This window comes from Neophocaena asiaeorientalis, unplaced genomic scaffold, assembly GCF_003031525.2.
Source record: "Neophocaena asiaeorientalis asiaeorientalis breed wild unplaced genomic scaffold, Neophocaena_asiaeorientalis_V1.1 scaffold43, whole genome shotgun sequence".
NCBI lineage: Eukaryota > Metazoa > Chordata > Mammalia > Artiodactyla > Phocoenidae > Neophocaena > Neophocaena asiaeorientalis.
The window spans coordinates 5,527,485-5,554,785 of record NW_020173674.1 but is presented as its reverse complement, the minus strand read 5'-3'; the positions used below and the strand labels follow the sequence as shown (position 1 = coordinate 5,554,785).

Below are 27,301 nucleotides of genomic sequence, written 5' to 3'. Positions count from 1 at the left end.
TTGCCAAAAATCACCTAGAATTTAAAAAAGCACAGCATGCTAGTTAAACCATTTAGAATTATTTGGTAATGTTGGTAGGCTGGAGGAGATTGGTGGCTGCTTTCCTTAGTGTTAAAGTGGCATTGCCTTTTGAGTTTCACCTGTAGCAGATTGTGTCATTGACTACTTATTTCCAGGGTTATTTTGAGGATTGAATATGTTTTTTAAGCACTTAGAGGTTTGCCGTAGATGTTTACTTTCACCAGGGTTTGCATATAGATAGAATGGGGCGGGGGGAACCTTATCCTGGACAGTGTTAAAACCAGCACAAATAATTTCACATTACTGTTGACCTCCCAATTGCAACAACCAAAAGAAAACAAGAATTAAATTTTTCTGTAGTCCTTAAGAAATGGGCATAGCTTGGCTGGAGCAGGAGTTTTCCTTATATCCTTACACTTTCCATATTGAAAGTACAAATGGAAGAATAATTCTTCTTGAATATAGGAAAAATAAAAGCATGTAAAAAGAAAGAAGAGACAGAGAACTTCAGGCTACCATGTTAGAAATGTTGGGATAATCAAGATGATGATATCTTGACTGAAAAAGAGTCAGTAATAGTTGACCTAGGAAATGTTAAAGTTTGAAAATATGACTGGGATTTTTTTTGATGTGCATATTAGAATTTATGCAAAAGAATGCTTTCTTTTCTCTTTGAAATTGAGGTATAATTGACATACAATATTATATTAGTTTCAGGTGTACAACATTCAACATTTGTATACATTGCAAAATGGTTACCACAATGGTTCCTTACCATCTGTCACCTTACAAAGCTAATACGGTATTATTGACTATATTGCCCCATGCTGTACATTACATCCCCATGACTTGTTTATTTTATAGCTGGAAGTTTGTACTTCATAATCCCATTCACCTGTTTCACACCACGCCCACCCCTTGGCAACCACCAATCTATTCTGTTTATGACTCTGGATTTTGTTTTGTTAGTTTTGGTTTTTAGATTCCACATACATGCAGTGTATGTCTTTCTCCACCTGATTTATTTCACTTAGCGTCATACTCTCAATCCTGATGTTGCTTTAGATGGCAAGATTTCATTCCTTTTTATGGCTGAGTAGTATTCCATCGTGTGTGTGTGTGTACACATATACCACATCTTTATTCATCCATCAATCAAATCGACACTTAGATTGCTTCCATATCTTGGCTATTATAAATAATGCTGCAGGGAGCATAAGGATGCATATATCTTTTCTTTTTAAAGAATATTTATTTATTTTTGGCTGCACCAGGTCTTCCTTGCAGCATGTGGGAAATTTAGTTGCAGCATGTGGACTTCTTAGTTGTTTCATGCAGATTCTTAATTGCATATGTGGGCTTCTTAGTTGCAGCACGCATGCGGGATCTAGTTCTCTGACCAGGGATCGAACCTGGGCCCCCTACATTGCGTACATGGAGTCTTACCCACTGGACCACCAGGGAAGTCCCGCATATATCTTTTCAAATTCATATTTTCGTTTTCTTCGGTTAGATACCCAGTAGTAGAATTGCTAGATGATATGGTAGATTGATTGATTGAGTCTTCATTGCTGCGCGTGGGCTTTTGGGGGCTACTCTTCGTTGCGGTGCGCGGGCTTCTCATTGCACTGGCTTCTCTTATTGTGGAGCATTGGCTCTAGGCACGCAGGCTTCAGTAGTTGTGGTACGCGGGCTCAGTAGTTGTGGCGCACGGGCTTAGTTGCTCCGCGTCATGTGGGATCTTCCCGGACCAGGGCTCAATTGTTTTTTTTTTTTTTTTTTTTTTTGCCATTCTGTGTGGCATGAGGGATCTTAGTTCCACAACCAGGGATCAAACCCACACCTCCTGCAGTGGAAGCATGGAGTCTTAACCACTGGACAGCCAGAGAAGTCCCTGTTACCTTTTTGATAATAGCTATTCTGACCGGTGTAGGATGATACCTTACTGTGGTTTTGGTTTGCATTTCCCTGATGATTAGTGTCATTGAACATCTTTTCATGTGCCTCTTGCCACGTGTGTCTTTTTTGGAAAAATGTTTATTCACATCATCTGCCCATTTTTTAATCAGTTTGTTTGTTTGCTTGTTATTGAGTTGTGTGAGTTCTTTATATATGTTGGATGTTAACCCCTTATCAGATAAATTATTTACAAATGACTTCTCCCATTCAGTAGGTTTCCTTTTTATTTTGGTGGTAGTTTCCTTTGCTGTGCAGAAGCTTTTTAGTTTGATGTAGCCTCATTTGTTTATTTTCGTTTTTGTTTTCCCTTGCCTTTGGAGTCAGATCCACAAAAATTGCTAAGACCAATGTCAAGGAGCTTACTGTCTATGTTTTCTTCTAGGAGTTTTATGGTTTCAGGTCTTATTACATTTAAGTCTTTAACCCATTTTGAGTTAATTTTTATATATGGTATAAGATAGTGCTCCAGTTTCATTCTTTTGCATGTAGCTGTCCAGTTTTCCCAACACCATTTGTTGAAGAGACTATCCTTTCCCCGTTGTATATTCTTGCCTCCTTTGTCATAAATTAATTGACCATGTATGCGTGGGTTTATTTCTGGGCACAAGTGAATGCTTTCTAAAAGTGATTATTGTGGGAAACTACATTTATTCCGATGGTATTGTTCCTGCTTTTTGACATACTTGGAACTCATCTTTTGGAGTTCTCTTCAAAGACACATATATGAAATAAGGTGAGGAAGAGAACGGAGTGGTGTCTTCTAAAAAACGAACCTATTTAAGAAATTGTCAGTGAAAATACCACCCCCCCTTTCAAATATAAAGGTAACTAAAAATATTTTGAGCAGTGATGGCATTTTTAGAGTGAGAGGTCTACTAAAATTAGGTCTTTTGGCCTTTGAGCTGTGATTTATGGCAACAAAGTGCTAGGTAAGAGTGTTATAAAGTTTTTTGTGTTTTTTAAAAATATTTATTTTATTTATTTATTCTTTTTGGCTGTGTTGGGCCTTCGTTGCTGCACGTGGGCTTTCTCTAGTTGCCCCGAGCGGGGGCTACTCTTCGTTGCAGTGCGCGGGCCAGTGGCTTCTCTTGTTGCGGAGCACGGGCTCTACGTGTGCAGGCTTCAGTAGTTGTGGCGCGCGGGCTCTAAAGCACAGGCTCGGTAGTTGTGGCACACGGGCTTATTTACTCTGCGGCATGTGGGATCTTCCTGGACCAGGGCTTGAACCGTGTCCGCTGCATTGGCAGGAGGATTCTTAAGCACTGTGCCACCAGGGAAGCCCAAGAGTGTTATAAAGTTTTTTACCAAATATGGAAAAGATATCAGGTATCTATCAGTGTTTCTACCTAAAACTGCTAAATTGAATCTTGCTCTCCTCTGGTGTGCTCTCCTCTGTGTGTAGTTTTTATATTTTATGACTTATTTCTGCCCTTTCCCTGATCCTATTCCCTAAGAGACCTTTCTACAGTGTCTCATTTTCTTATGTGTTTATATAAATTCAGGTGCCATGTAATCAATTCTAGATCATCAATATCTAACTTTAAATTCCAGGTTTGGTTGTCCTTAGCACATACTGGAGTAGGGCTACTTTACCATTCATTGTCTCCCACGTGGATTGTCCTATGTGTATGTATTCAAGAAATTTCGACAAATTTTAACACTGGCTGTAGTAAAATATACCAAAAGGTAAATTTGCAGCATAAGCAACGTGTTATCTTAAAAAAAAAAAGCTTACAAGATTATTCACATACCATAAAATTCACCCGTTTAAAGTGTACAACTCAGTGGTTTTTAGTATATTCACAGAGTTGTGCAAACATCACCACTATCTAATTCTAGAACATTTTTAATTTCTCCCAAAAGAAACCCATACTGTTAACAGTTACTTTCTATCTCTCCCTCTCCCCAGCCCATTGCAACCATTAATCTACTTTCTATCTCTGTGGATTTGCTTTTTCTGGACATTTCATGTAAATAAAATTATGACTTTTTGAGGGCGGTGACCGAGTCTGGAGCTGCCCCAGGAGCCGGATCTGTCGTATCCTCTCTCTTCCACTTCCTGTTGCAAACAATAAAGTCCATTCGTACAGTAAAAAAATAAAAATGTGATTATGGTCTTCTGTGTTTGGCATCTTTCACTTAGCATGTTTTTAAGATTCTTCCATATTGCAGCACATATCAGTACTTCATTCTTTTTTATGGCCAGTTACTATTCCATTGTGTAAATATACCACGTTTTGTTTATCCATTCATCAATTGATCGACATTTGGGTTGTTGCTGCCTTTTGGCTATTATAAATAATGTTCTGCTGTGAACATCTGTGTACAAGTTTTTGTATGGACGTGCGTTTTTAATTCTTTTGGATATATACCTAAGATTAAAATTGCTGGGTCATAGGATAACTTACTGTGTGTTTAACTTTTTGAGGAACTGCCAAACTGTTTTCCAAAATGGCTGCAACATTTTACATTCCCATCAGCACTGTATAAGGGTTCCAGTTTCTCCACATGCCCTCCAACACTTGTTATTGTCTACCTTTTTGATAATAGCCATCCTATTGGGTGTGAAGTGGTGTATCGTTGTGGTGTTAATTTGTATTTCCCCTAATGACTAATGATCCCGAGCATTTTTCATGTGCTTTTTGGCCATTTGATCCCGAGCATTTTTCATGTGCTTTTTGGCCACTTGTATATCTTTCTTTGGCAAGAGGCTATCCTTAATGCTAAGTATTGATGGTCTGCTGTTTGGAATACTGTTGTTTAGATTAACTTTCTTTATCTGCTGTAAAAGAGTTTCTGTTTCATTAATTCAAGTGTTTTAGTCTATTCTTGAAGGTTGTTTTAGAAAGCTAATCTAGAAAGGGCCTTCCCCATGAAAAAATTATGTTTTGTATCCTGGCCTGTAATGTCTATGAAGACAGTTTAAGCAATGATAGACAAATAAAATGTTTAGTAGACCCGATTTGGTCATATTTTCGTTGTAAATTTATATCTCTAGGCTCAAAGAGTTAGCAGTGGTAAAATGTACAAAGTAGGAAACCTAGTGACTCATTTAAAATTTTGTACATTCTGAGAATATTAGCTGACCTTTGGTTGAGAAAAAGATCTATAAGGCAAGGAAAATTGATGCTTAACATAGCAACTGAAAGGCATGAAAAAGTCCATGATTTCATCCTTATGTCCCTCTCTCCCCAGCGTGGTACCATGCGACGACGCTATGAAGATGATGGCATTTCAGATGATGAAATTGAAGGAAAAAGAACTTTTGACTTGGAAGAGAAACTCCACACCAACAAATATAATGCAAATTTTGTTACTTTTATGGAAGGAAGAGGTCAGTATCATTTGGGTTCAGACCTGCAGCCCCTTGATGTAGGAAGTTGTAGACTCTGGGAGCTGTGGACTCAGCATCTCTGCAGCCAAAGTACTGCCTGTTGATGCTGTGATGCTATTTATCTGTATTTTCTCTTACTACTCAATGCCACTCATGCACACACCCCCGCCCCAGTCCTCCCACCCTGTGAGTCATTCTCTGCTATATTGGAAAAAGCAAGCGTTTATTAGGGCAAGAATGTTGGAATTTTTCCCTAAAGGCCTCTTCCTTCTTCTTCTCCCATCCCTTGGTTTGGGTTTAATTAAGAATAGTATAATAAAAATCCTTTTATGCGTGTACCTGCCCCACCAAAACTGAGCTCTATGTGTATCATGCAGCTTTGTTCCTTGGCAAACTGACAAGGATGTCATGGTATGTATTGTAGTGGACAGAGTTACATATTTAGGCTATTAAGTGACAGGGCGATGATTTCTGCTTAGGATTTATGAGATGACTCAATAGTACTATCCCCTGTTGGTTAAATTCTGAAGTATTGTGGAAGTATAGATTTAGCAAATCCCTTGAGCCCTGCTTCTCAGTGTGCTCTCCCTATACCTTAAGAGATGCTTCTTAATAACAAGCATGTATTATCTAACAGCAAAACTGTATACACAGAAATAGCAAATACCATCTCTACCTTATTATTTAGGATCCATTTTATGGTCCTTTTGTCTTTTTCCAGCTAAACCTTTTGCCTTTCTAACAATTGTTTTCCTATGGTGACAGATTTTAATGTAGAGTATATCCAGCGGGGTGGCTTAAGAGATCCTCTGATTTTCAAGAACTCCGATGGACTTGGAATAAAGTAAGTGTTTGCTGTTTGATTGGATGTGATTGCAAAATGGCCACATTACACCCAGGGCTATAGACAATGCAGTATGGATAATCCAAAGCATAGATCATTGAAAATATCTAAAAGTGTGTTGTTATAGGTAACTGAGAAAATATAGATGAGCTATAAAGAAAATAAATCTCCTAAAATCTACCACCCTGAGATAATCTCTATTAACCTTTTCTCATATATTCTTTTTTCCTATGTATGTATATGTACATATATATACATTTATATTTCAAATATATTTTAATCCTCAATATGAAGATTGATACGTCTTGACTGGAGAGTTCTTAATTCTTTAAGAAAAAACTCACCTGACTAGAGTAGTTGTGCTTCCCGTTATACTTACTAGTGTTTGTTTCATAGGATGCCAGATCCAGACTTCACTGTGAATGATGTCAAAATGTGTGTGGGTAAGTATTAAACTTGAGGCCTTTGAGTGTCTTTGAGGCAAAGATCTAAGATTTACAACTGGGTCTTAAATCCCTTACTGAGATTTAAGGCTTAGGAACATTGAACTATATATTTGATTGAAGTATATACTACTTGAAATCGTTTCTTGATTAGAAACTACTGTTTAACAACTGAGGATTTTCTCAAAGGTAGTTATAGAAGTTGCTTCATTTATTACTACTCATTAGACATACAACATCTGAACATCTGCCTCTTTCCTACCTACTGTTTTTATCACTGTGCATCCTTCCTTCTCTCCATGAAGAGCCTACCTTCCAGGGCAAAATTTCAAAAGTGAAATTTTATATCTCTGAGCCAAGAATAAAACTTCATTTATGATTCTCTTCCTTTCCCTAAAAGCCATGGAGAAATTTCCAGGAAATTTTCACCAATGCTACATTTGGTAACTTGGCTAAGGTTTGAAACTTTGTAAGCTGAGAAGTAGATTCATTAAAATTTCTCTTCATCAGTGATTGGTTAACTTGAGTCTTAATCAGAATTGTATTTTCTTCCTTCTTTTTTTTGGCTGCACTGGGTCTTCGTTGCGGCGTGCGGGCTTCTCTAGCTGTGGCACGTGGGCTCTCTAGTCGCAGTGCGCAGGCTTAGTTGCCCCATGGCATGTGGGATCCTAGTTCCCTGACCAGGGATCGAACCCTCATCCCCTGCATTGGAAGGCAGATTCTTAACCACCGGACCACCAGGGAAGTGCCAGATTTGTATTTCATTATACTGAAAGTTTAGAGGGAAAAAGCAAATTAGAACAGTCTAATTAAAGAAGAAAACTTCCTAGAGTCAGTAAGGGTTTGGTCAATTTTCTGCAGATCATTGGTGTTCAGTGCGGCCCTGAGACGTGTCAGGATCCTTAGGAATTCAGAGATAGTTATTCTCCTATACATGATAAGGCAGTAAAGTGGATTAAAATATTTTAGAAATGTTTCTGACAGGACATGAAACAAAAGTTTTCAGATGCTTTCCGCCTAACACTACAACTTCTATTATGTTTTGTCCTCTATGCTGAAGCTCCAGTGCAGTCTCTCCCTTTGAAGTTAAGTATTGCAGTACTGTCTCTTGGCCACTTGAGGGCTCTTTTTAGACAGCTGGATAACTTCCGTTTATCCAAGAGATAAATGTCCTAGGTAGAGGAAGTTTCTCTAATTCCCTGTATTTTCCACTCCCCTACCTGTTTCTATGTTAGATTCCAGCTATCTGCCTGTCACTATGTATTTCCTATTACTTAGCACAGTCTCTGGAGTATAGTAGATACTCAGTAAATCTGTTTACTAATTAAAATGCTTTCCTACTCTTCACAAGGCAGGGTTCTCAGGGGGCCTCGGAAAACATAGTACGTGAGTACTTATCGGTCCATCGCTTGACTTTTTTTTCCTAATGGACCTCCAGGAAGTAATTCCTTGGATCCACAAGTTAATGGACCACCAAAGCTTTTCTCTATTGGTCAGGCATTCTTAGGGGTTTGTGATCCACAGATGACCTGCATCAGAATCATCTGTGATACTTGTTAAAAATATAGACTTCTAGATCCTGTCATAGACTTACAGTATCCAAATTTCTGAGCTGTACAGATATAAGGACTGATTCACTCACTAGCCTTCTTTTGCATTCCTTCTCACTTATCACTTTCTCATGTCCTCAATATGTTTTCTGCTAATAATGGTCTTTAGAGCCCTTCCTAACCTTATATTTTCCAAATAGACCTGTGGATGGTCACAGATATCTTTGTTGTGATTTAAAATAAAGCAGTGATTATATTTAAACTGACAGACTTATCAGAAGTTTCAAATGATGATTGTTAAAATGCAGTGAACAACATATTGGTGATTACAATAACCCATTATTACTAAATGTACTTTGGCTGATCCATTCTTCTTTTCTACCTAAAGTAGAATGTTACATCTCCAGTGTCAGTTCATGTCCCCAAAAGATAGTACACATGTTCTATTGTGTAAACTTTATATAATGGGATATATTGATTTTAAAGTGTGGACTCAAACAAAACTGGCTGGTTTCAAATCCCAGCTCCACTAATTACTACCTGTGTAACCTTGGGCAAGTTACTTAAATGTGAAGAACAGTGTCTGGCACGTAGTATGTGCTCAGTAAAAGTTAGCTATTTCTATGACTGTCATTATTTTATCTGAGTGCTCTGGTAGCATTGGCATAGTGGAACTGTGTTTGCCTTATCTACATTCCTAAAGGAAAGCATTCACTTTTTAGTTTTTTTTTAAATTATGGTAAAATACAGATAACCTAAAATTTATCATTGTAATAATTTTAAAGTATCCAGCTCAGTGGCATTAAGTATATTCACAGTGTGCAACCATCACTAATACCTACTTCCAGAACTTTTTCATCACCCCTAACAGAAACTCCATACCCATTAAGTAGTCATTCCCTGTTCTCTCCTTCCCTCAGGCCCTGGCAACCACTAATCTACTTTCTGTCTCTAGATTTGCCTATTTTGGATATTTCATGTAAATGGAATGATAAAATATGCAGCCTTTTGTGTATAGCTTCTTTCACTTAGCATAATGTTTTTGAGGTTTATCTATGTTGTAGCATATAACAGTACTTCATTCCTTTTTATGGTTGAATAATCCATTCATTGTATGAGTATACCACACTTTGTTTTTGGTTTTGTTTTTAATTCCTTAGTTTTTCATTTATTTATTTGGTTGCGCCAGGTCTTAGTTGCAGCATGCAGACTCTTAGTTGTGGCATGCATGTGGGATCTAGTTCCCTGACCAGGGATCAAACCTGGGCCCCCTGCATTGGGAGCACAGAGTCAACCACTGCACCACCAGGGCAGTCCCACCACACTTTGTTAATCGATTCATCTGTTGATGGACATTTGGGTTATTTCCACCTTTTTGCTGTTGTGATTTAGAGCCGCTAAGAACATTCATGTGTAAGTTTTTGTTTGAACACTTGCATTTGATTCTTTTGGATATATACCTAGGAGTAGAATTGCTGGATCATGTGGTCATTCTCTGCGTAATTTATGGAGGAGCTACCAAAGTGTTCCCATAGCACCTGCAGCATTGTACATTCCTGCCGGCACAGTCTGATTTCTCTGTACCCTTGCCAGCCCTTGTTATTTTCCCTTTTTTAAGAAATTTAAATTGTGGCCATCCTAGTGGGTTTGAAGTGGTATTTCAAGGCAGTTTTGATTTAGTGTTTGCCTTTTCTTCCAAATAATTAAGAGTAGGTTCAGTCCGTTGTCTTACATTAGCAGTTATCTTTTTATGTGTATTCTGCCATATCTGCTTCATTATGGCCATATTCTTGTCCTTTTGCCTATTATGTCTTATCTCTAACTAGACTATAAACTCCTTGAGGCAGGGGACCAGGTCCTAACACTGCTTGGTATATCCACCAAGCCAGGTGGATATATAGGTGTTTGTTAGTTTCTTACAAATTGAACAGTATTCTTAATATTTCAGTGGCAACTTTTTATTCTCTCTCTCCCCTCCTTGACCTCCATTTTCTTAACTTTTTAGGTGTGCTGCCTCTCCATATCTTCTCTTATGCTGTTGCCTCTGCTTGGAATTCTCTCTGTTGAATCTTGTTGACATTCTGTTTATTCCTCCAGGCTCAACTCAAATGTTTCTTCTTCCCCTTCCTTTTTTTTCTTTTTTTTTAATTTATTTATTTGGCTGCATCAGGTCTTATTTGCGGCACGCGGGATCGTCGTTGCAGCACGCAGGCTCTTCGTCGTGGAGCGCGGGCTTCTCTCTAGTTGTGGCGCATGGGCTCTAGAGTGCACAGGCTCAGTAGTTGCGGCGCGCGGGCTTAGTTGCCCTGCAGCACGTGGGATCTTACTTCTCCGACCAGGGATCGAACCTGTGGCCCCTGCATTGGAAGGTGGATTCTTAACCACTGGACCACCAGGGAAGCCCCCCCACCCCATGCGCCCCTTTTTCTAAAATCCTTCTCTGGTCAGTCTAGTGTAAAATATTTTTTTTAATTTTCTTTTATTTTTACTGCTGTTTAACTGAGCACCTATTTTGTGTCAGACATTTTACCTCATTGACTAAATCCTCACAATGGCCCACAAGGTGATATTATTCCCAAGTTACAGAAGAAGATATTAAGGTTCAGAGAAGTTAAATAACTTGCCTAGGTAATATTAGAGCTGAGGTTTAAACTTGGGTCTCTGGCTCTGAGGCTGTTGTTTTCTCCCCTCTGCTATTTTATGCTGGCTCTGTGACATTCTGCTTTTTGTTGTGGTTGTTATAGTTGGTTGAGGATCTGATGTACATCTTTGTATTCATTAAGATGTCTTTATCATTCAGTAAATATTTATGGAATGAATGAAATGTCTCATCTATGAATGGTACTTAGTATTTAAAATTGTCAGCATTGAGTGAGATGTTGAATATAAGATTCAATGCCTGACCGTATAGTAAACATGCCACAGGGAGTGATTGTTGTTTTTAATATTAACCATTGTCTTTGTCATTCTTTATGATTTGATTTTCTGTCAGTTACCTTGAAAGTGACAGCTATAGCCTATTAGTGAATACTGCAAAGAAGAAAGGATAGTTTGTTTCCTTTCACTTGTGTCTTATCTTCTTAATATATTTAAGGATATTAGTGGCTCAGTAGAGATGATCAATGCATCTTTCATGGCAGGGAGTCGTCGGATGGTGGATGTCATGGATGTGAACACACAGAAAGGCATTGAAATGACCATGGCTCAGTGGACACGCTACTATGAGACCCCAGAGGAGGAGCGAGAAAAACTCTATAATGTCATCAGCCTAGAGTTTAGCCACACCAGGCTGGAGAATATGGTGCAGCGGCCCTCCACGGTTAGTCTAATCATTTTCTCCACATTGTCTTTGTCACCAAGCGGGTTGATTATACACTGGGAGAATTTATAACTTCTTAAACATACAGGATAAGGATGAACAAGACAATTTGATAAGAATAACTTGTGTTTTTAGAAGGTTCATCATTTTCCAACATCACTTAGTTTTTGATAGGGAGAGGCCATTCTGATAATTTAAGAACATTGGCCTTTGCATGTAATGGAGAAAAGTCTTAAATTCATTCTGATAAGAACTGTGAATAGGAAGTTTGCCTAATAAATTTCTATCCTATAGGTTTATACTTGCAGAGATGCTTGGGAGAAAACTGATTTAGAGCCAGGTGATTGTATGAGATGGGTTCTCGAGTAGATTCTGTTGGATGACTAATAGCAATAATTTGACAACCCATCCCAAGGGGAAGTTAGTTTTTGATGCTTAACTTTCCTGAGGTAGATACTGATTTAACCCATCTCTTATGAAAGTGGCTGTCTACAGGATGCTGAGAGCACTCATTTCCCTAAGTGGGATTGGTTTCACTTTTAAAATATACCTAGTCATTTTTCGACCACTTTTATTCCTGTCTCAGAACTCACTTGAGTCAAGTATTCCACCTGGAACGGTGGAATTTGGAATGTACTAATGGAAAAAATGTACATTTTTTCGGAGTCAAGTTCTCAGTGTTTTATCCTATCGCCATTTAAATTATCCTAATTGTACCCTTGGACTTTCAAAGTTGAAATGTGGTATTAATTGGTTATAATACTGTTTTATATATGCATTTATATATAAAATATATATATACATATATATATACATATACTTTGACTTTCAAATTGTACCCTTTGACTTTCAAAGTTGAAATGTGGTATTAATTGGTTATAATACTGTTTTATATATACATTTATATACATACATACCTTCAACTTACTAGTTAGTTGCATTGTTTTTTATCACTAACACATTGGTGTGTACAGACCAAAGGGAAAATGTTGTCAGTGTTATGTGAAGAGACTATAATTTTTGTCATTGTTTCTTGTTATTGGAGATGCTACAACAAATACAGAATTTCTCAAGAAAACTTTTCCTCCCTAAAATGACAAAAATCCTTTTTATATTAATTGTCATTTGTTTGGTCATGTGGAAATACAGGAAGACAGGTGGTTAGAATTTAGCCTTGTTATTAACCTAACAAGGTGCACTTAATAAATAAAGAATTCAATAAGAGAGATAGTAAGAATCACAATAACATTGTTTATAAATGTGTTCCTTAATATTTTTAGAATTTCAATTTAAGAGTAGTAAGATTGTAGCTGTAAAAGTAAAACTTGGCCTGGATCATACTTTTCCATTCTTAAAATTTAGAAATGTGTTATTCACACATGAAGCCTTCTTTGTAACATCCTTAATTTATTCATTTTGCCCCTAGTTTTAATGACAAAAATGCTACATCATTTTATAAAAATTAGAAAAGTACTCCACCATTAAATGGAGGAACAGAACCCATGGAAGAGCTCAGAAATAGAAAACTTTCTAGAGGGCGAAGAACAGTGCACCAGTATCTTCTAGAGACCTAAAACAAGGCCAGAAAGATTGAGTGAGCTCTTATTACCAAAGTCACCTCCTAAAAGGAAGCAAGCTTTTTATGACCTTGCTATATAAGCAGCAACATTCTTATTCTACTAGGGTGTTATTTATTTACCAGGCTATTTTCCCCCAAGGTATATCCCTCCATTTATCTAGGTCTTTTCTAATATATCTCAATAATGCTTAATAAAAAACCAACTTTATTGAGGTACAATTGATATACAATAAAGTGTACCCATTTTAAGGGTACATTTCAGTGAGTTTTGAAAAATGTATTCATTCATGTAGTAATCTTTTACATAAACTACATAATTACTTGTTCACTGTGATCTTCACACCTTCAGAGTGAGCTTATTGGTTTAAGGGCCTGCTACATGCTAAGTGCTGTGCTTAGGTGCTAGAGGTACAGTGGAAAACAAGATCAGTCTTGTCCTCAAAATGCTTAGAGTCTCATGGGGAAGAAAGACCAGAGAATTGGCATTTATAGAAACTACAATGTGGTAAGTGCTTCAAAACTGAATAAGTACGGAATGTTGTGGGAGCCAGTAGGAAGGACCCACCTAACCTAAACCGGAGGAGAATTGGGCGAAGTTTTTTGGAGGAAGCGGTACCTAGGCTTGACATGAAAGAAAAAATGAGGCAAAGAGAAGGAAGACCAGAATCCCAGGCAGGAAGAATAATATGTGCAAAAGTAGGTGCAGGGAAAGTAAGGTGGGCAACTTTTTTTTTAATAAATTTATTTATTTTATTTATTTATTTTTGGCTGTGTTGGGTCTTTGTTGCTGTGCACAGGCTTTCTCTAATTGTGGCGAGTTGGGGCTGCTCTTCCTTGTGGCGCGCGGGCTTCTCATTGTGGTGGCTTCTCTTGTTGCAGAGCACGGCTCTAGGGGCGCAGGCTTCAGTAGTTGTGCCACATGGGCTCAGTAGTTGTGGCTCGTGGGCTCTAGAGCACAGGGTCAGTAGTTGTGGCACATGGGCTTAGTTGCTCCACGGCATGTGGGATCTTCCCGGACCAGGGCTCGAACCCATGTCCCCTGCATTGGCAGGCAGATTCTCAACCACTGCGCCACCAGGGGAGCCCAAGGTGGACAACTTTTAAGTGCCCATTGTAGGTGGTAGCATAAAGTGGGACTCTCTAGTGAAGAGAGAGAGGTGATTTCTGCTGTCATCCCAGCAGTAACTGAGAAGTAGATGAAAAATAGCAGCAGATGTAATGTGCAGATTTGTTTGGTGATGGGGAAATTAGTTCGTGGAAGGCCATGAGCTGTTTTTGCACAGTGTATGAATAGATTATGTCTTAGTTATTGCACTTCTTGCCAGTTTGGCCCTGTATTGGTACGGGACAGGTAGAAACTGTGATTATCTCCGCTGGAGACTTGCTGTCATATGGATGAGGCCATTTAGCAAAAGGCCTATCCAGAGCCTAAAGATTAACCTAAGAAAAATGTATGAACGCCTTACCATAATATTCTCTTGATAGTCAGATAATACCCAATAATATCAAATAAAGGGAGGCCAGAGAGTGACTTATTGCTGCAGGTGAGAAATTCTAGCCAGAGAAGTTCATCTATCTCTGAGTGAACACTTGACAAAAAATACTCATGTGTTCCTAACTTTTCCTCTCCCTATCCAGATATAAGAACTTATAGTGAGTATACTGAGCAACTCACAGTTTTTCTGTATTCTGTTAAAGGCTTTCCAAAGGACAACACCAGGAGATGGGAGAAAACTGGCCACTACATCAAGAGAGCAGAAAGTAGATTTTGTTTGATAGAAAGAAGAATCTGGGGCTCATTCAGTGTTCTTAGGCCCAGTGGATGCTTAGTTAAAACTGTTGGATCCCTGAGTGGAAATTCTTTGAAATGGGGCAGCAAGTTAACCTTCATAGTTGTTCCTCATCTTGCTTATTTAAACTTGCATATCGGGACTTCCCTGGTGGTCCAGCGGTCAAGACACTGTGCTCCCTATGCAGGTGGCCTGGGTTTGATCCCTGGTCAGGAAACTAGATCCCACGTGCTGCAACTAAAGATCTTGCATGCTGTGACTAAGACCCAGCGCAGCCAAATAAATATTTAAAAAAAAAAAAAATCTTGTATATCATTGGTGACCCCTTCCAAACACTCTCCCACAGCTTACATCTGAGTGTCCACTGGACATTTGCCTCATATCATTACACACAGATTGTATGCATTTATCTAGATCTATGTTGTAAGGAAATAAATGATCAAATATATACATACATAAGTTATAAAGCTTACCAGGTACATGCTTTTTATAGCCATAAGTTAGATACTTGGAACACCAGTGCTATGCTGAATCTATGGTTATTTGGTTATCACATGGTTATCACACTTTATCTACCTAAGACTGTTTCTTGGAGTTCAGTGGTTGGGTGCCGTCATTTGAAGGTACAGGGCACGTTACAATTCAGTGTGAAGTATTTTAATAAGTTCATACTGTTTTCATTTCTCATTTCTTTCAGCACATATTGGATTGGCCAAAATGTTTGTTCGGGTTTTTCTGTACGATGTTATGGAAAACCTAAACGGACTTTTTGGCCAACCCAATATTTAAAACAGATTCCTGGACTTCCCTTGGTGATCCAGTGGTTAAGACTCCATGCTTCTACTGCAGAGGGCACGGGTTCGATCCCTGGTCAGGGAAGTTCCCCATGCCGCATGGTGTGGCCAAACAAATGGATTCCTAAACTCTGATGACATTATATCAAAAAATTTTTAACATGTATTTACATGTAATCCTCACAATATTCCTTTGCGGTAGTTATCCTTATTTTACAGATAAGTTCCAGAGGCTCACATATGATCTTCAGAAAACTAGACCTGGAACTTCTGATTCCTAACCCAGTAGATTCTATAGCACATTGCTCATGCAAGCTACAAACTTTAACTTTTTCTTAAATGATTTTTTTTTTTTTAGATTTATTTATTATTTATTTATTTTTGGCTGCATCAGGTCTTCGTTGAGGAATGCAGGATCATTCGTTGCAGCATGTGGGCTCTTTGTTGTGGTGCACGGGCTTTTCTCTAATTGTAGTATGCGGGTTTTCTCTTTGTAGTTGTGGCACGTGGCCTCCAGAGCACGTGGGCTCTGTTGTTTGCAGCACGCGGGCCCGCTAGTTGAGGCGCAGGAGCTCAGTAGTTGTGGCACACGGGCTTAGTTGCCCCACGGCATGTGGGATCTTAGTTCCCTGACCAGAGATCAAACCTGCGTCCCCTGCATTGTAAGGTGGCTTCAAAAAGTACAGCTGATTATACTTCTCTCCTCTTCTTTTTTCTTTTCTCTTTTCTTTCTTTCTTAAATGGTATCTTAGCTGCTCTAACAGTACTTATATCTTTTGGTAAGTTTATAGGTACCTTCCAGACAGTGCCTTTTATTGGACCAAAAAAAAAAAAAAAATTACAGCTGATTATACCACTACTGACACAGAAGAGAGGGCTTGGTTGGATACTATGGCATCATTTAATGACTTTGTTTTGATTAGGGCTACTTTTATGATCATGCTGATGGAACCATTAGTCTTTATTTTCACTTAATAATTATTTCTAGAATGTTTGCCTATTGATCCTAAGATTCACCAACATATTATTTGTTTGCTTAAAATTAAATTGTAGTCTTTCAGTGTGTGTTTTGAGAATTTCTATTTTTCTTGACTTTAGAATTCTCTTTAATCCCAACCCTTCCTTTGAAGCCTAAATGTTCCTCCTCCTTTTTAAAGGTGGATTTCATTGACTGGGTAGACAATATGTGGCCAAGGCATTTAAAAGAAAGTCAGACTGAGTCAACAAATGCCATCTTGGAGATGCAGTACCCTAAAGTGCAGAAGTAAGTGGCTTACCCTGCATTTTCCTCGGTGTGCTGTGGGACACCAAAGTGATAGCAAGAAATGGTTCCTCCCTTCGGAACCTTGCTCTGGGTCCCAAGTGATCAAAAAGGTGAATTATTTAAAGAGTAGACTTTAGTTCCAAAGGGAAGAGTGTATGTAAGAGTACCATAGCCCATGATGACATAAAAACAAAAGTATCTTCTGATAATATGATAGCTTGAGATTGCATTCCTCTCACCGACTGGGAGTTTATTAGGTGGAAGATAGAGGGAGTGGAGTACCCAAGGGGAGAGTGTGGCATTGTGGTGGGAACAGTCCTCTTTTTCTTGTCAGTGTACTAACGCTACCGCTTGTTTTGGGTCAGGTACTGTCTGATGAGTGTTCGAGGCTGCTATACTGACTTCCATGTGGACTTCGGTGGCACCTCTGTTTGGTATCACATCCATCAAGGGGGAAAGGTACGGTCATAGTTGTGATGGGGGTTGGAATCTGAAGCTGGTTATATGAGTTTCCTTCAGTTCATGCATGCTTCTATACCCTGGAAACGAGTCTGCTAGGGGGTTGTCCCCACTCGTATCTGGAGAGAATTGTAGATTAAGTTGACCTTCTTGGCTAGAGTCCAGTAGGAATTACTATTCATCTAGTTCATTCTCATTTTACCAGTATTGGCATCACTACTTAGTAAACCTCAATGGTCCTGTTTCTAGATTCCCAAAACAGAATTCTCCAAATGAAGGCAAGGAACTGGTTTTAGGAGGACAAGATAATTTCTCTACATGAAAGTATAATAAAGTAGTAGAAGGAAACACAAATTATGGGTAGATTCACAATGAAATCAGCAAATTGGGATCCAAACCACTTTTCCCTATATAGAGGCATTGGTCTGAAATGTAGCCATAGGAAGCCTTTAAGTCCTGTCAGAGGATATAAATAGATTTTGAAAGATTATCCTCATTCATAAAGACCTTTGTTCCAGCTTCTCAGAGTGCTTCTGAATGCTGTTTAAGAATGGAAATGTAGAATTAATATTAGAGGTTTATAGTATTACACTCTTACGTTACCCTTTTTTCTCGTAAGAAGTGAAAGCATTTGTGAGAGAAAAGTAGAACTGGAATGAAAACAGATGATGCTTTTAAAATGTGAGGGCCAAATCTAGAACAGCTGTACCTCCAAATCCAGAGTCATTTTGTTTATTTTGGATCCATTTAAGTGGTATCTTAAGTTCTGTCCTTTCAGTCTCGGTTACTACCTTGGAATAAAGCAACTCAGGCCTGTGTTTTGAAGGTACTGTACCTAACTAACTGTGCTTCTTAGGACCATTTAGACCAGCCAGCCAGGGGCAAATAAGGGACTGCCTAGGTGACAAGCTAAATGCCCTCCTTCTCTCTGAGTCCTGTATAGGTTCCGGGTTCTACAATCAAACCCCAGGGAAGCCCTAATGCTGTTTGATCAAGTGGAGGACAAAAAAGGTTCACTTCCTTGAGGCCTCTAGAATTTCCCAAATGGTCAAGTTCTGTAGGCTGGGAGGATTGCTTGTTTCTCTTCTACCTGTTGGTCTTAAGTTTGTACCTGTTTATCAGTTGAGGGAGACGACTGGGTCATGTCAATGGCTGTTAACAGACTGAAGTTTTTTAACTCACAGGTCTTCTGGCTCATCCCCCCTACAGCCCACAACCTGGAGCTGTACGAGAATTGGCTGCTGTCAGGGAAACAGGGAGACATCTTTCTGGGTGACCGGGTGTCAGATTGCCAGCGCATTGAGCTCAAGCAGGGCTATACCTTCGTCATTCCCTCAGGTAAGCAAGATGCAAAAAAGTGGGTTGTCTACTCTAGCCACTTTCTTTTCTTAAAGAAAAATAAATTGATAGATTACCACCAACACCAAGAATGGTTATGATGCTGGAGTGGGCAGAAAACAATGGCGTGTTCTTTCTTGTCATGACTGAGTAGATGACAAGAATTTATCTTCTTTTTTAAAGTCTGTGATTTTCCACTAAGAGTATGTATCAGAATTGCCAGTGGCAGCTTTTCAGATCTACATGTTTGAGCCCCACATTAGCCCTAGCTCTTCAGAATCCTAGGGATAAGACCTGTTTTGCAGGTGATAAACAGCCCCCTATTAAGAGCTACCTACTCTGCTAAGGGATAGCTGTGAAGGCTAGAGTGCTAAATCAGTAATAGTTTTTATCAGGTAACTAAGTTCCCAAATAAGTACTTAGAGGGAGCGTAGATTTTGGAGTCACAGACCTGTATTAGAATTCTGACTATGAATTTACCTGCTAATATTACTTTGGTCAAATATTTAAATCCCTGTCTCATTTTGTTGTGAGGAGTAAATGACAATACATGTAAATTCTCTTGTACTAAGCCTGGTTAATATTAGGTGCTCCAAAAAATGCAAGCACCATTTATTGAAAGTTTGTTGTAAACACTTTACACGTACTTTATCATTCAGTGCTTACCAACCACACATATAAAGTATAATTTATCCTGATTTTATAGAGGATATTGGGGCTGCAAGAGATTAAGTAACTTGACCAGCCGTGAAGAGGCAGAATTAGAGTAAAAAGTGTGATCCAGAAGTCTTGTACTAATGCTCTGAGAGAGCCATGTTACAATGTGTGCTTACAGCCACTGCCCTCCATTCCCTTTCTTCTAGGCTGGATTCATGCTGTGTATACTCCTACAGACACATTAGTGTTTGGAGGCAATTTTTTGCATAGCTTCAATATCCCCATGCAGTTAAAAATATACAACATTGAAGATCGGACACGGGTAAGTAACTCTATGTAATAATTGGATTTGAAGAGGTTTCTTATATCTTTCTTTAGTCTGCTTACTATGTAACACTCAAACTGTTATACTTTATGAATGTGTATACTGCCTTTGTCAACTGGGGTTGTGTGAGAGAATGAAGCCCTATAGAAAATGATTTGTGTGTCTTGTTTTGTCAGTTTTCCATAGGATGTTACATAGCTGATAAACCATTCTGGATATATAGGGGAAAAGTTACATGCATTGGATACCTTAAGGCAAGAATTGGCAAACTTTTTTTGTAAAGGATCAGATAGTAAATATTTTAGGCTTTGTGGGCCATACAGTATCTGTCATAAGCACTTAACTCTGCCTTGTAGAATGAAATACTTAAATAAGTGAGGATGGCTCAAATAAAATAACATTTTGTTTATGGACACTGAAATTTGATTTCATAAAAGTTTCTCATGTCACAAAACCCTCTCTTAGTTAGGTTTTCTTCTCACCCCAACCCCAGCCACTGAGAATGTGATATGTTAACAACTGGTGAATCTTGGAGATGCTGTGGAAGTCTTAGTGGTACTGCTTTTTAAACTTTTTGGTGGATTTGAAAGTTTTCAAAATCAAAAATCAACAATTAATGAAGAATTCACAACTTTTAGAAGGAGTAGTCACTGACCAATTTACTGTGAACATGATCAGTTAACCATTTTGGTGCCTATTTTGAAACATTTATTCTGGTTGGAGCTATTATATTATACGTAAGTTATAAGATTGGTATTGTTGGAGTTATAGGGATTGCCCTGTTAGAATTGAGAGGATGCAGTGCTTTTTAAATAAATTTTATAGAATTGAACTTCTGCTTGTTTGTTAAAAGTAATGAAAGTACAGAAAACAGTAAATAGCTTAGTAAGTTTTAAGTTATAGTAAAAGTAGTTAAAATGTTTCAAAAGAGAAAAATTACATAATTTCATAGTAAAATACTCTTATTTAACTCAAAATCATTCTAAGAGGTAATACCACCTACACTGCTGTAAGATTCAATCTGAAAATGTTTTTAAAAAGCATTCCCTTTTTTGGCTAAAAATAGCTATTATACCCACAGCTTAATTGTTTGCTCAGTTTGAGGGAAGAAAGGGAGAATATATATTCAATGGCATAGGTAAAATGATCACCTTATCTCTGCATGAAAAATTTCCTTCAGACAGTTAAACTGGTAATAACTGATGTTGATTTATCTGTCTAATTTTCCTGGACTTTGTTTATCAGAAAATGTCAAATTTCAGTATCTAACTGCTATATTATTCCATTTTTCCTAAGAACGGCTTAATTCTTTCATTCCAAATAGGAACCCTTCCGTGTTTCTATAACATTTCATTGGGTCCTCTACATATGTACACACAGAGCCTTTTTTTTTTTTTTTTTTTACTTTCTCCACCAAGCTTTTACATTGCCAATACCAACTTGACATATGTTTATTATGTTACAAACTTCTATAAACTTACAGAATTTAACTTAAAAGAGAATGTGTAGAGAATGCTTTAGGGAAGAAATATACAGTGTTGTAAATTTAAGACAATGTTTTGGCTACTTTTGCCATGCCAGTGTAGAAATAGACTATTTGAACTTGATACTTAGTAATTATTCTATTGATAGCTCTTAAAGGCTCAGTAATTTTATAATGAGTATTAAAATTTTTTCTTCCAAAAACATTCTAACCCAGTCTTAGAAATTGCTGTGCTCTGTGGTGTCTAGCAGCATAGGTAAAATGTAATGGCACAGTTTGGGTGTGTGATGTCTTGGCTATTATTAGTACAGTCTCTTGAGTTCCAAGTGAAAAATCAAAAGTTTAATGCCCACTTTATATTTTATTTATTTATTTTCTGTCAGTATTACTCCGCTCTCAACAGAGTCCCAGAGGTTTTAGAATTTTGGGTTGTCCTGAACTTTTAATAAAGACCTTTCAGAAAAGTGTTAATAAAACTTAAAAGGCGAGCAGAGAAGTCCAGTATATTATGTTTAATTTGGGGGGGATCAAGTATCTATTAATTCTTGTGTTCTCTCCTACTGTACCAGAAGTAAATTAATTTGATTTTCAAATAAGGGTGGATAAACCTCTTCTAGTTGTTAAAGATGTAGTGGCAGTGAGAGACCGAGATTCGGAGCCTGAAGCCTCTGCGTTTTAAAGCTAATGAAAAGTACATGTGTCTCCTGCCTTGCAATGAGGAAAGTGATCTCCTCATTCCACAGTGATGCCCTGTGACCTAGTGAAGGGTTTTGAAAAGGGACTCCCATCTGGGTCTCCTTGACTGGGGAAGACTACCTGACATGGAGCTTTGAAAGGAGGTGGGAACATTTTCAGGAGTTACATATTCAAAACAATCCTAAAAGTATTGTTTGCCTTATCCTTTTGAGAGATGGCCTCTCTGAAAGAAGATGGGCAGAATATACAGGCATACCTCAGAGATATGGCAGATTTGGTTCCAGACCACTGCGATAAAGCGATTATTGCAGTAAACTGAGTCACATGAATCTTTCTGGTTTTCCAGTGCATATAAAAGTTATGTTTACATTACATGTAGTCTGTTAGTGTACAGTAGCATTATGTCTTTAAAAAAAAGTAGATACCTTAATTAAAGTATACTTTATTGCTAAAAAAATGCTAACCATCATTTGACAGTGCAGGGTTGCTACAAACCTTCAATTTGTAAAACTCAGTAAAGCAAAAGCACAATAAAATGAGTTATGTCTGTATTTAGGATAGTCCCCATGGTTGATCTTTCTCACTCGTTGATCCATGCTGATTTGCCATTTCCTTGACTATGGTAGATCTAAAGGGCAATTATTTTTATTATAATTCAGCTGGAATAATTTCATGCTACTTTTGGGGAGAATTGGAAAGAAGACTAAAGATAGCAACTGATTAGGCCACGTGGAGTAGTAACCTGATTTGTGGACATACCATTTTGGTAGACTACAATGTATGAGACGGGCAAGCTGAGAGTTAATAGTGGGGCAAGTACTCAGTCTCATGTCCTAGACTAGATATACCTTGAGAATGCATCTCTAATCATACTTTCATATATGTAAGGACATAATAAAAACATATAACTTTATCTCATGTCCTGATTTCCTATTATATTCTGTGTTTCATGGCCTTCTGGTTCAGAGTAAAACCACAGTAAAGGCAAGAGTGGTTGGTATGCCTTTGTATCCTAAGAACCCTAAAACAATTTTCTCAATTAAGTATATTGTGTCTTACTAACATTTTACTCTCTGTCTGGAAACTTGTTTTTGATGCTTTCCCACTCAACAAGACAGCTTCTTGATAGTTCTAAATGATCTTTCCAAGTACCTTTTATCTTTAGTGATTATTTCCCAAGACCAACATTTTCTAAGTTGACAGATCCACTTAAGTTCTTGTTCCACATGACAATTTAGGTTTGCAGGCTACTTAGAGAGTGCTTTTCCTGGGCTAATTATTGCAGTGATTGTTTGTTACTCTCTTTCCTTGAAAATTATTATCAGCTTGATTTTTTCATCATTTTTTTCCTGTGTAGGTTCCAAATAAGTTCCGCTATCCATTCTACTATGAGATGTGTTGGTACGTGTTGGAGCGCTATGTGTACTGCATAACCAACCGTTCCCACTTAACTAAGGAATTTCAGAAAGAGTCCCTTAGCATGGGTAAGTGTTCCACCTACATGAACTTTCAAGATACTCTGCAGGACTGAGGGTGAGACTGGGACTATTCTGTAGGCTGTTGCTCAGTAGTTTTGTTTTGTTTTTAATTAATTAATTAACTTATTTATGGTTGCGTGGGGTCTTCATTGCTGCGTTGTGGGCTTTATCTGGTTGAGGCGAGCAGGGGCTACTCTTCGTTGCGGTGCATGGGCTTCTCATTGCGGTGGCTTCTCTTGTTGCGGAGCATGGGTTCTAGGCACTCAGGCTTCAGTAGTTGTGGCACATGGGCTCAGTAGTTGTGGCTTGCAGGCTCTAGAGCGCAGGCTCAGTAGTTGTGGCACACAGGCTTAGTTGCTCCGCAGCATGTGGGATCTTCCCAGACCAGGGCTCGAACCCGTGTCCCCTGCATTGGCAGGCAGATTCTTAACCACTGCGCCACCAGGGAAGTCTAGTAGTTCTGTTTTTATGGTTTGTCTTTTTTACTTACCTACTTAGAAGTACCAAATCCATTCACTGAAGTTGAACACTGGTTACAGCTGATCCTCCTACCCAGATGTGAATTACCAGGGCTAAATGAAATATTCTGGATCTCATCTTTGAGTTGTTAGTACTTAGCTCCTCACGAAAGTAATCAGTTGGAAATTCCCTGGTGGTCCAGTGGTTAGGACTCCGCATGTTCACTGCCATGGCCCAGGTTCAGTCCCTGGTGGGAGACCTAAGATCCTGCAAGCCACACAGCGCAGCCAAAAAAAAGAGAAGAGTAATCAGTTGTCTAAAATGTTTTATTCTGTAAAGAATGGTCTTTGGCACAATAAAAACTAGGATCGTATCATCATAATTACTCTTACTATATTCCAGGCACCAAACTAAGCAGCTTATATACATTGTTATTATTATTAGCTGTGAGGTGTAGCTATTATTATGCATATTTTACAAATGGGGGCATTAAGGTTCGAGGAGATTAAAAAACTTGTTCGTGATCTAAGAGTTAATAAGTGGGAAAGCTACAGCTTAAACCATGTTGGTAAGATTCTAAAATGTATTTTCTTAACCTCTGTGCTTTAATGTTTCCCCAACTTCTATCAAGAGAAATATTTTATTGGATGTCAAGATAGTTTCAGTTATACATTTTTAGGCTATTCCATGCCTTAAAAATAAAGAGGAGCCAACACTGTAGTATCCTGTGGTCATATATTTAATGGAGAGTCTTCAATCCAAGCAAGATACTTTTTGCCTTAGCATTTCTGAAACATGCTCACCAATACATGAAAGCAAGATACAGAATTGTACATACAGCATGATCCTAATTTTGTTTAAAAATACATCAAGTCGGGCTTCCCTGGTGGCACAGTGGTTAAGAATCCGCCTGCCAATGCAGGGGACACAGCCCTGGTCCGGGAAGATCCCACATGCCACAGAGCAACTAAGCCCGTGTGCCACAACTACTGAGCCTGCGCTCTAGAGCCCAGGAGCCACAACTACTGAGCCCATGTGGCACAACTACTGAAGCCTGCGCCCCTAGAGCCGTGCTCTGCAACAAGAGAAGCCACTGCAATGAGATGCCCACGCACCGCAACGAAGAGCAGCCCCCGCTCGCCACAACTAGAGAAAAGCCCGTGCGCAGTGATGAAGATCCAACGCAGCCAAAAATTAATTAATTAATTAATTAATTTAATTATAAGGTTTACAAAAAAAATACATCAAGTCATAGTCATACACATATGTATAGGAAAAGATGGAAAGAAGATACATCACACTGAGTTGTTATCCAAGGGTGGAGAGATATGGGATGACTTATTTACTTCTTTGCACCTTCCTGTATTTTCTAAATTATTAATAGTCAACATGTGTTACTTTCATAATAAAAGATCAGTTAACATTTTAAAATTATTCTTTCATTAAAACTTTTATTTTCACTTTGTTTTGATTATCAAAATCTTTATTTTAAAAAATATTCACTTTGTTTTATTAGCCATGCTGCTAAGATTTCAATTCCAAAGCTTAATTTTATGGTGAAAACTGAACAAAACTACTTTTTAAATATATGTGCTTCATACTATTTTTTTAAAAGAGAATGAAATCCCATAATACCCAAATTAAGTTTGAACTTGAAACTAATTTACAGCTATTTTCATAGGTAACTTATTTCTAGCACACAGTTTAAAGACTGCACCCTTCCCAATCTTTTAAAAATCCAGTTGACTGTTACCTCAGTTGTCCTGCTAGCTCAGGATCCTGTTTTTACCTGTAAATGGTTTTCAGCAGTGGACAAATTGGTTGGAATAGGGAAGACCATTTTTAAAATGTGACAGCTTTGTCAATTATAACCTCAAGGCCCCTCCCATACTACCTATTTCTCTTGTTGATCACATGGCCATGTGTCATGTTCTTACTGCATTTTCTCTTCATACTGGCAGATTTGGAGTTAAATGGGTTGGAGTCTGGAAATGGGGATGAGGAAGCAGTAGATCGAGAACCCCGGCGCTTGAGCAGCAGGCGTTCTGTCCTCACTAGCCCTGTAGCCAATGGGGTTAACCTGGATTATGATGGACTGGGCAAAACCTGCCGAAGTCTTCCAAGTCTGAAGAAAACTTTGTCTGGGGACTCATCCTCTGACTCTAGCCGGGGCTCCCACAATGGCCAAGTATGGGATCCCCAGTGTAGCCCCAGAAAGGACCGACAGGTGCATCTGACCCATTTTGAGCTTGAAGGCCTTCGTTGCCTTGTAGATAAATTGGAGTCTCTGCCACTGCACAAGAAATGTGTCCCTACAGGGATAGAAGACGAAGATGCTCTCATTGCTGATGTAAAGGTAAGGGTTGGTTATTTTGCATGACAGCTATTGATCTGGCTAGGGCATTCAGTTTCTGGATTCTGAGAGAAAATTTGGGAGTTTTGGGTAATCTTGGTTCAGCGAGAAAGAAGTTTGTGTGTGTGTGTGTGTGTGTGTGTGTGTGTGTGTGTGTGTGTTTGGACTATACAGTGTTTCAATTCCTAGAATGAGGTTAGGTCCCTGTTATGAAAATACTAACATTTGTACGTTCAGTTAGGACTTAAATCTAGTCCTAAAAATGCTGATTTCAGGCTGACCCTAAAAAAAGGAAGAGCCTGAGAAAATGTTTGTATTAAGAAATGTTACTTTGAACTTAAGTTACACTAAGATAAAGAGGCCTATTTCAGAGCAAAAGTGGCCAATAACAATCTCTAGCAGTCTTACCCCAAGCAGACTTAGAGGAAAGAAATTGAAATGTTGGGTTATGTTGAGCATGTTTAACATATTTAGCTTCAAATTTATCTAGTATTAAGACTTAAATACATTGGGGCAACTTTTGAGAAGAGTGTCATTTTAAACATAATTCATCCTATTGCTATTTCAAGTTTCTTCTTGTTGTATATTTTTCTTCTTTCTCAATAAGTCTCCAAGCATTAGTAATCTTCAAAGCCCAGCCCAGCCCTCATATATTGGTCTCAAAGAAATGAGCTTATTTTTAAGGAATCCAGATTTGAGCTGTCTGAACTGGAGAGAGTTCTATTAAATCTTTCCTTATACATAAACATTGGGGACTTCCCTGGTGGTCTAGTGGTTAAGACTCTGCGCTGCCACTGCAGGGGGACGTGGGTTAGATCCCTGGTCAGAGAACTAAGATCCCACATGCCACCCGGCGCGGACACACACACACACACACACACACACACACACACACACAAAAGTAACCATTAATATGAACACCAAAAAGTCTTTAAGTCACTGTTTGGAATTATGTCTTGGATGCAGGGCATGGGTATGTGTATTAGAAAGTTAGTTCACCATTTGTAGTAAGTGTTATTTTTCAGACCTGTCATATAGATTGTTTTAAGCCACAGAAGAATTTATAAGGAATAATTTTAGTGACCTCAAGGAAGACGGGCAGAATATCTCATAGTACATCTTTTCCATTCCTGATTCCTGATTCAAGTTTTCCCTT

The 27,301-nt window shown here is 38.4% G+C and overlaps 1 protein-coding gene across 4 annotated transcripts in view; it reads left to right on the top strand.

Annotated features, from left to right (window-relative positions):
• Positions 1-27,301, top strand: part of KDM2A (lysine demethylase 2A) — a 104,470-nt gene that overhangs the window by 57,184 nt on the left and 19,985 nt on the right. For 3 of the 4 annotated variants that reach the window (XM_024749278.1, XM_024749277.1, XM_024749276.1), the window contains 10 exons: positions 5,176-5,314; positions 6,080-6,158; positions 6,555-6,601; positions 11,292-11,470; positions 16,791-16,897; positions 17,263-17,356; positions 18,541-18,694; positions 19,558-19,673; positions 23,213-23,339; positions 25,754-26,148. In XM_024749278.1, the coding sequence (XP_024605046.1) occupies positions 5,185-5,314; positions 6,080-6,158; positions 6,555-6,601; positions 11,292-11,470; positions 16,791-16,897; positions 17,263-17,356; positions 18,541-18,694; positions 19,558-19,673; positions 23,213-23,339; positions 25,754-26,148 (1,428 nt within the window). In that variant the 5' untranslated portion in view covers positions 5,176-5,184. Of the gene's footprint in view, positions 1-5,175; positions 5,315-6,079; positions 6,159-6,554; positions 6,602-11,291; positions 11,471-16,790; positions 16,898-17,262; positions 17,357-18,299; positions 18,368-18,540; positions 18,695-19,557; positions 19,674-23,212; positions 23,340-25,753; positions 26,149-27,301 lie in introns of those variants that run through there. The other variant, XM_024749279.1, reaches the window with a different exon arrangement.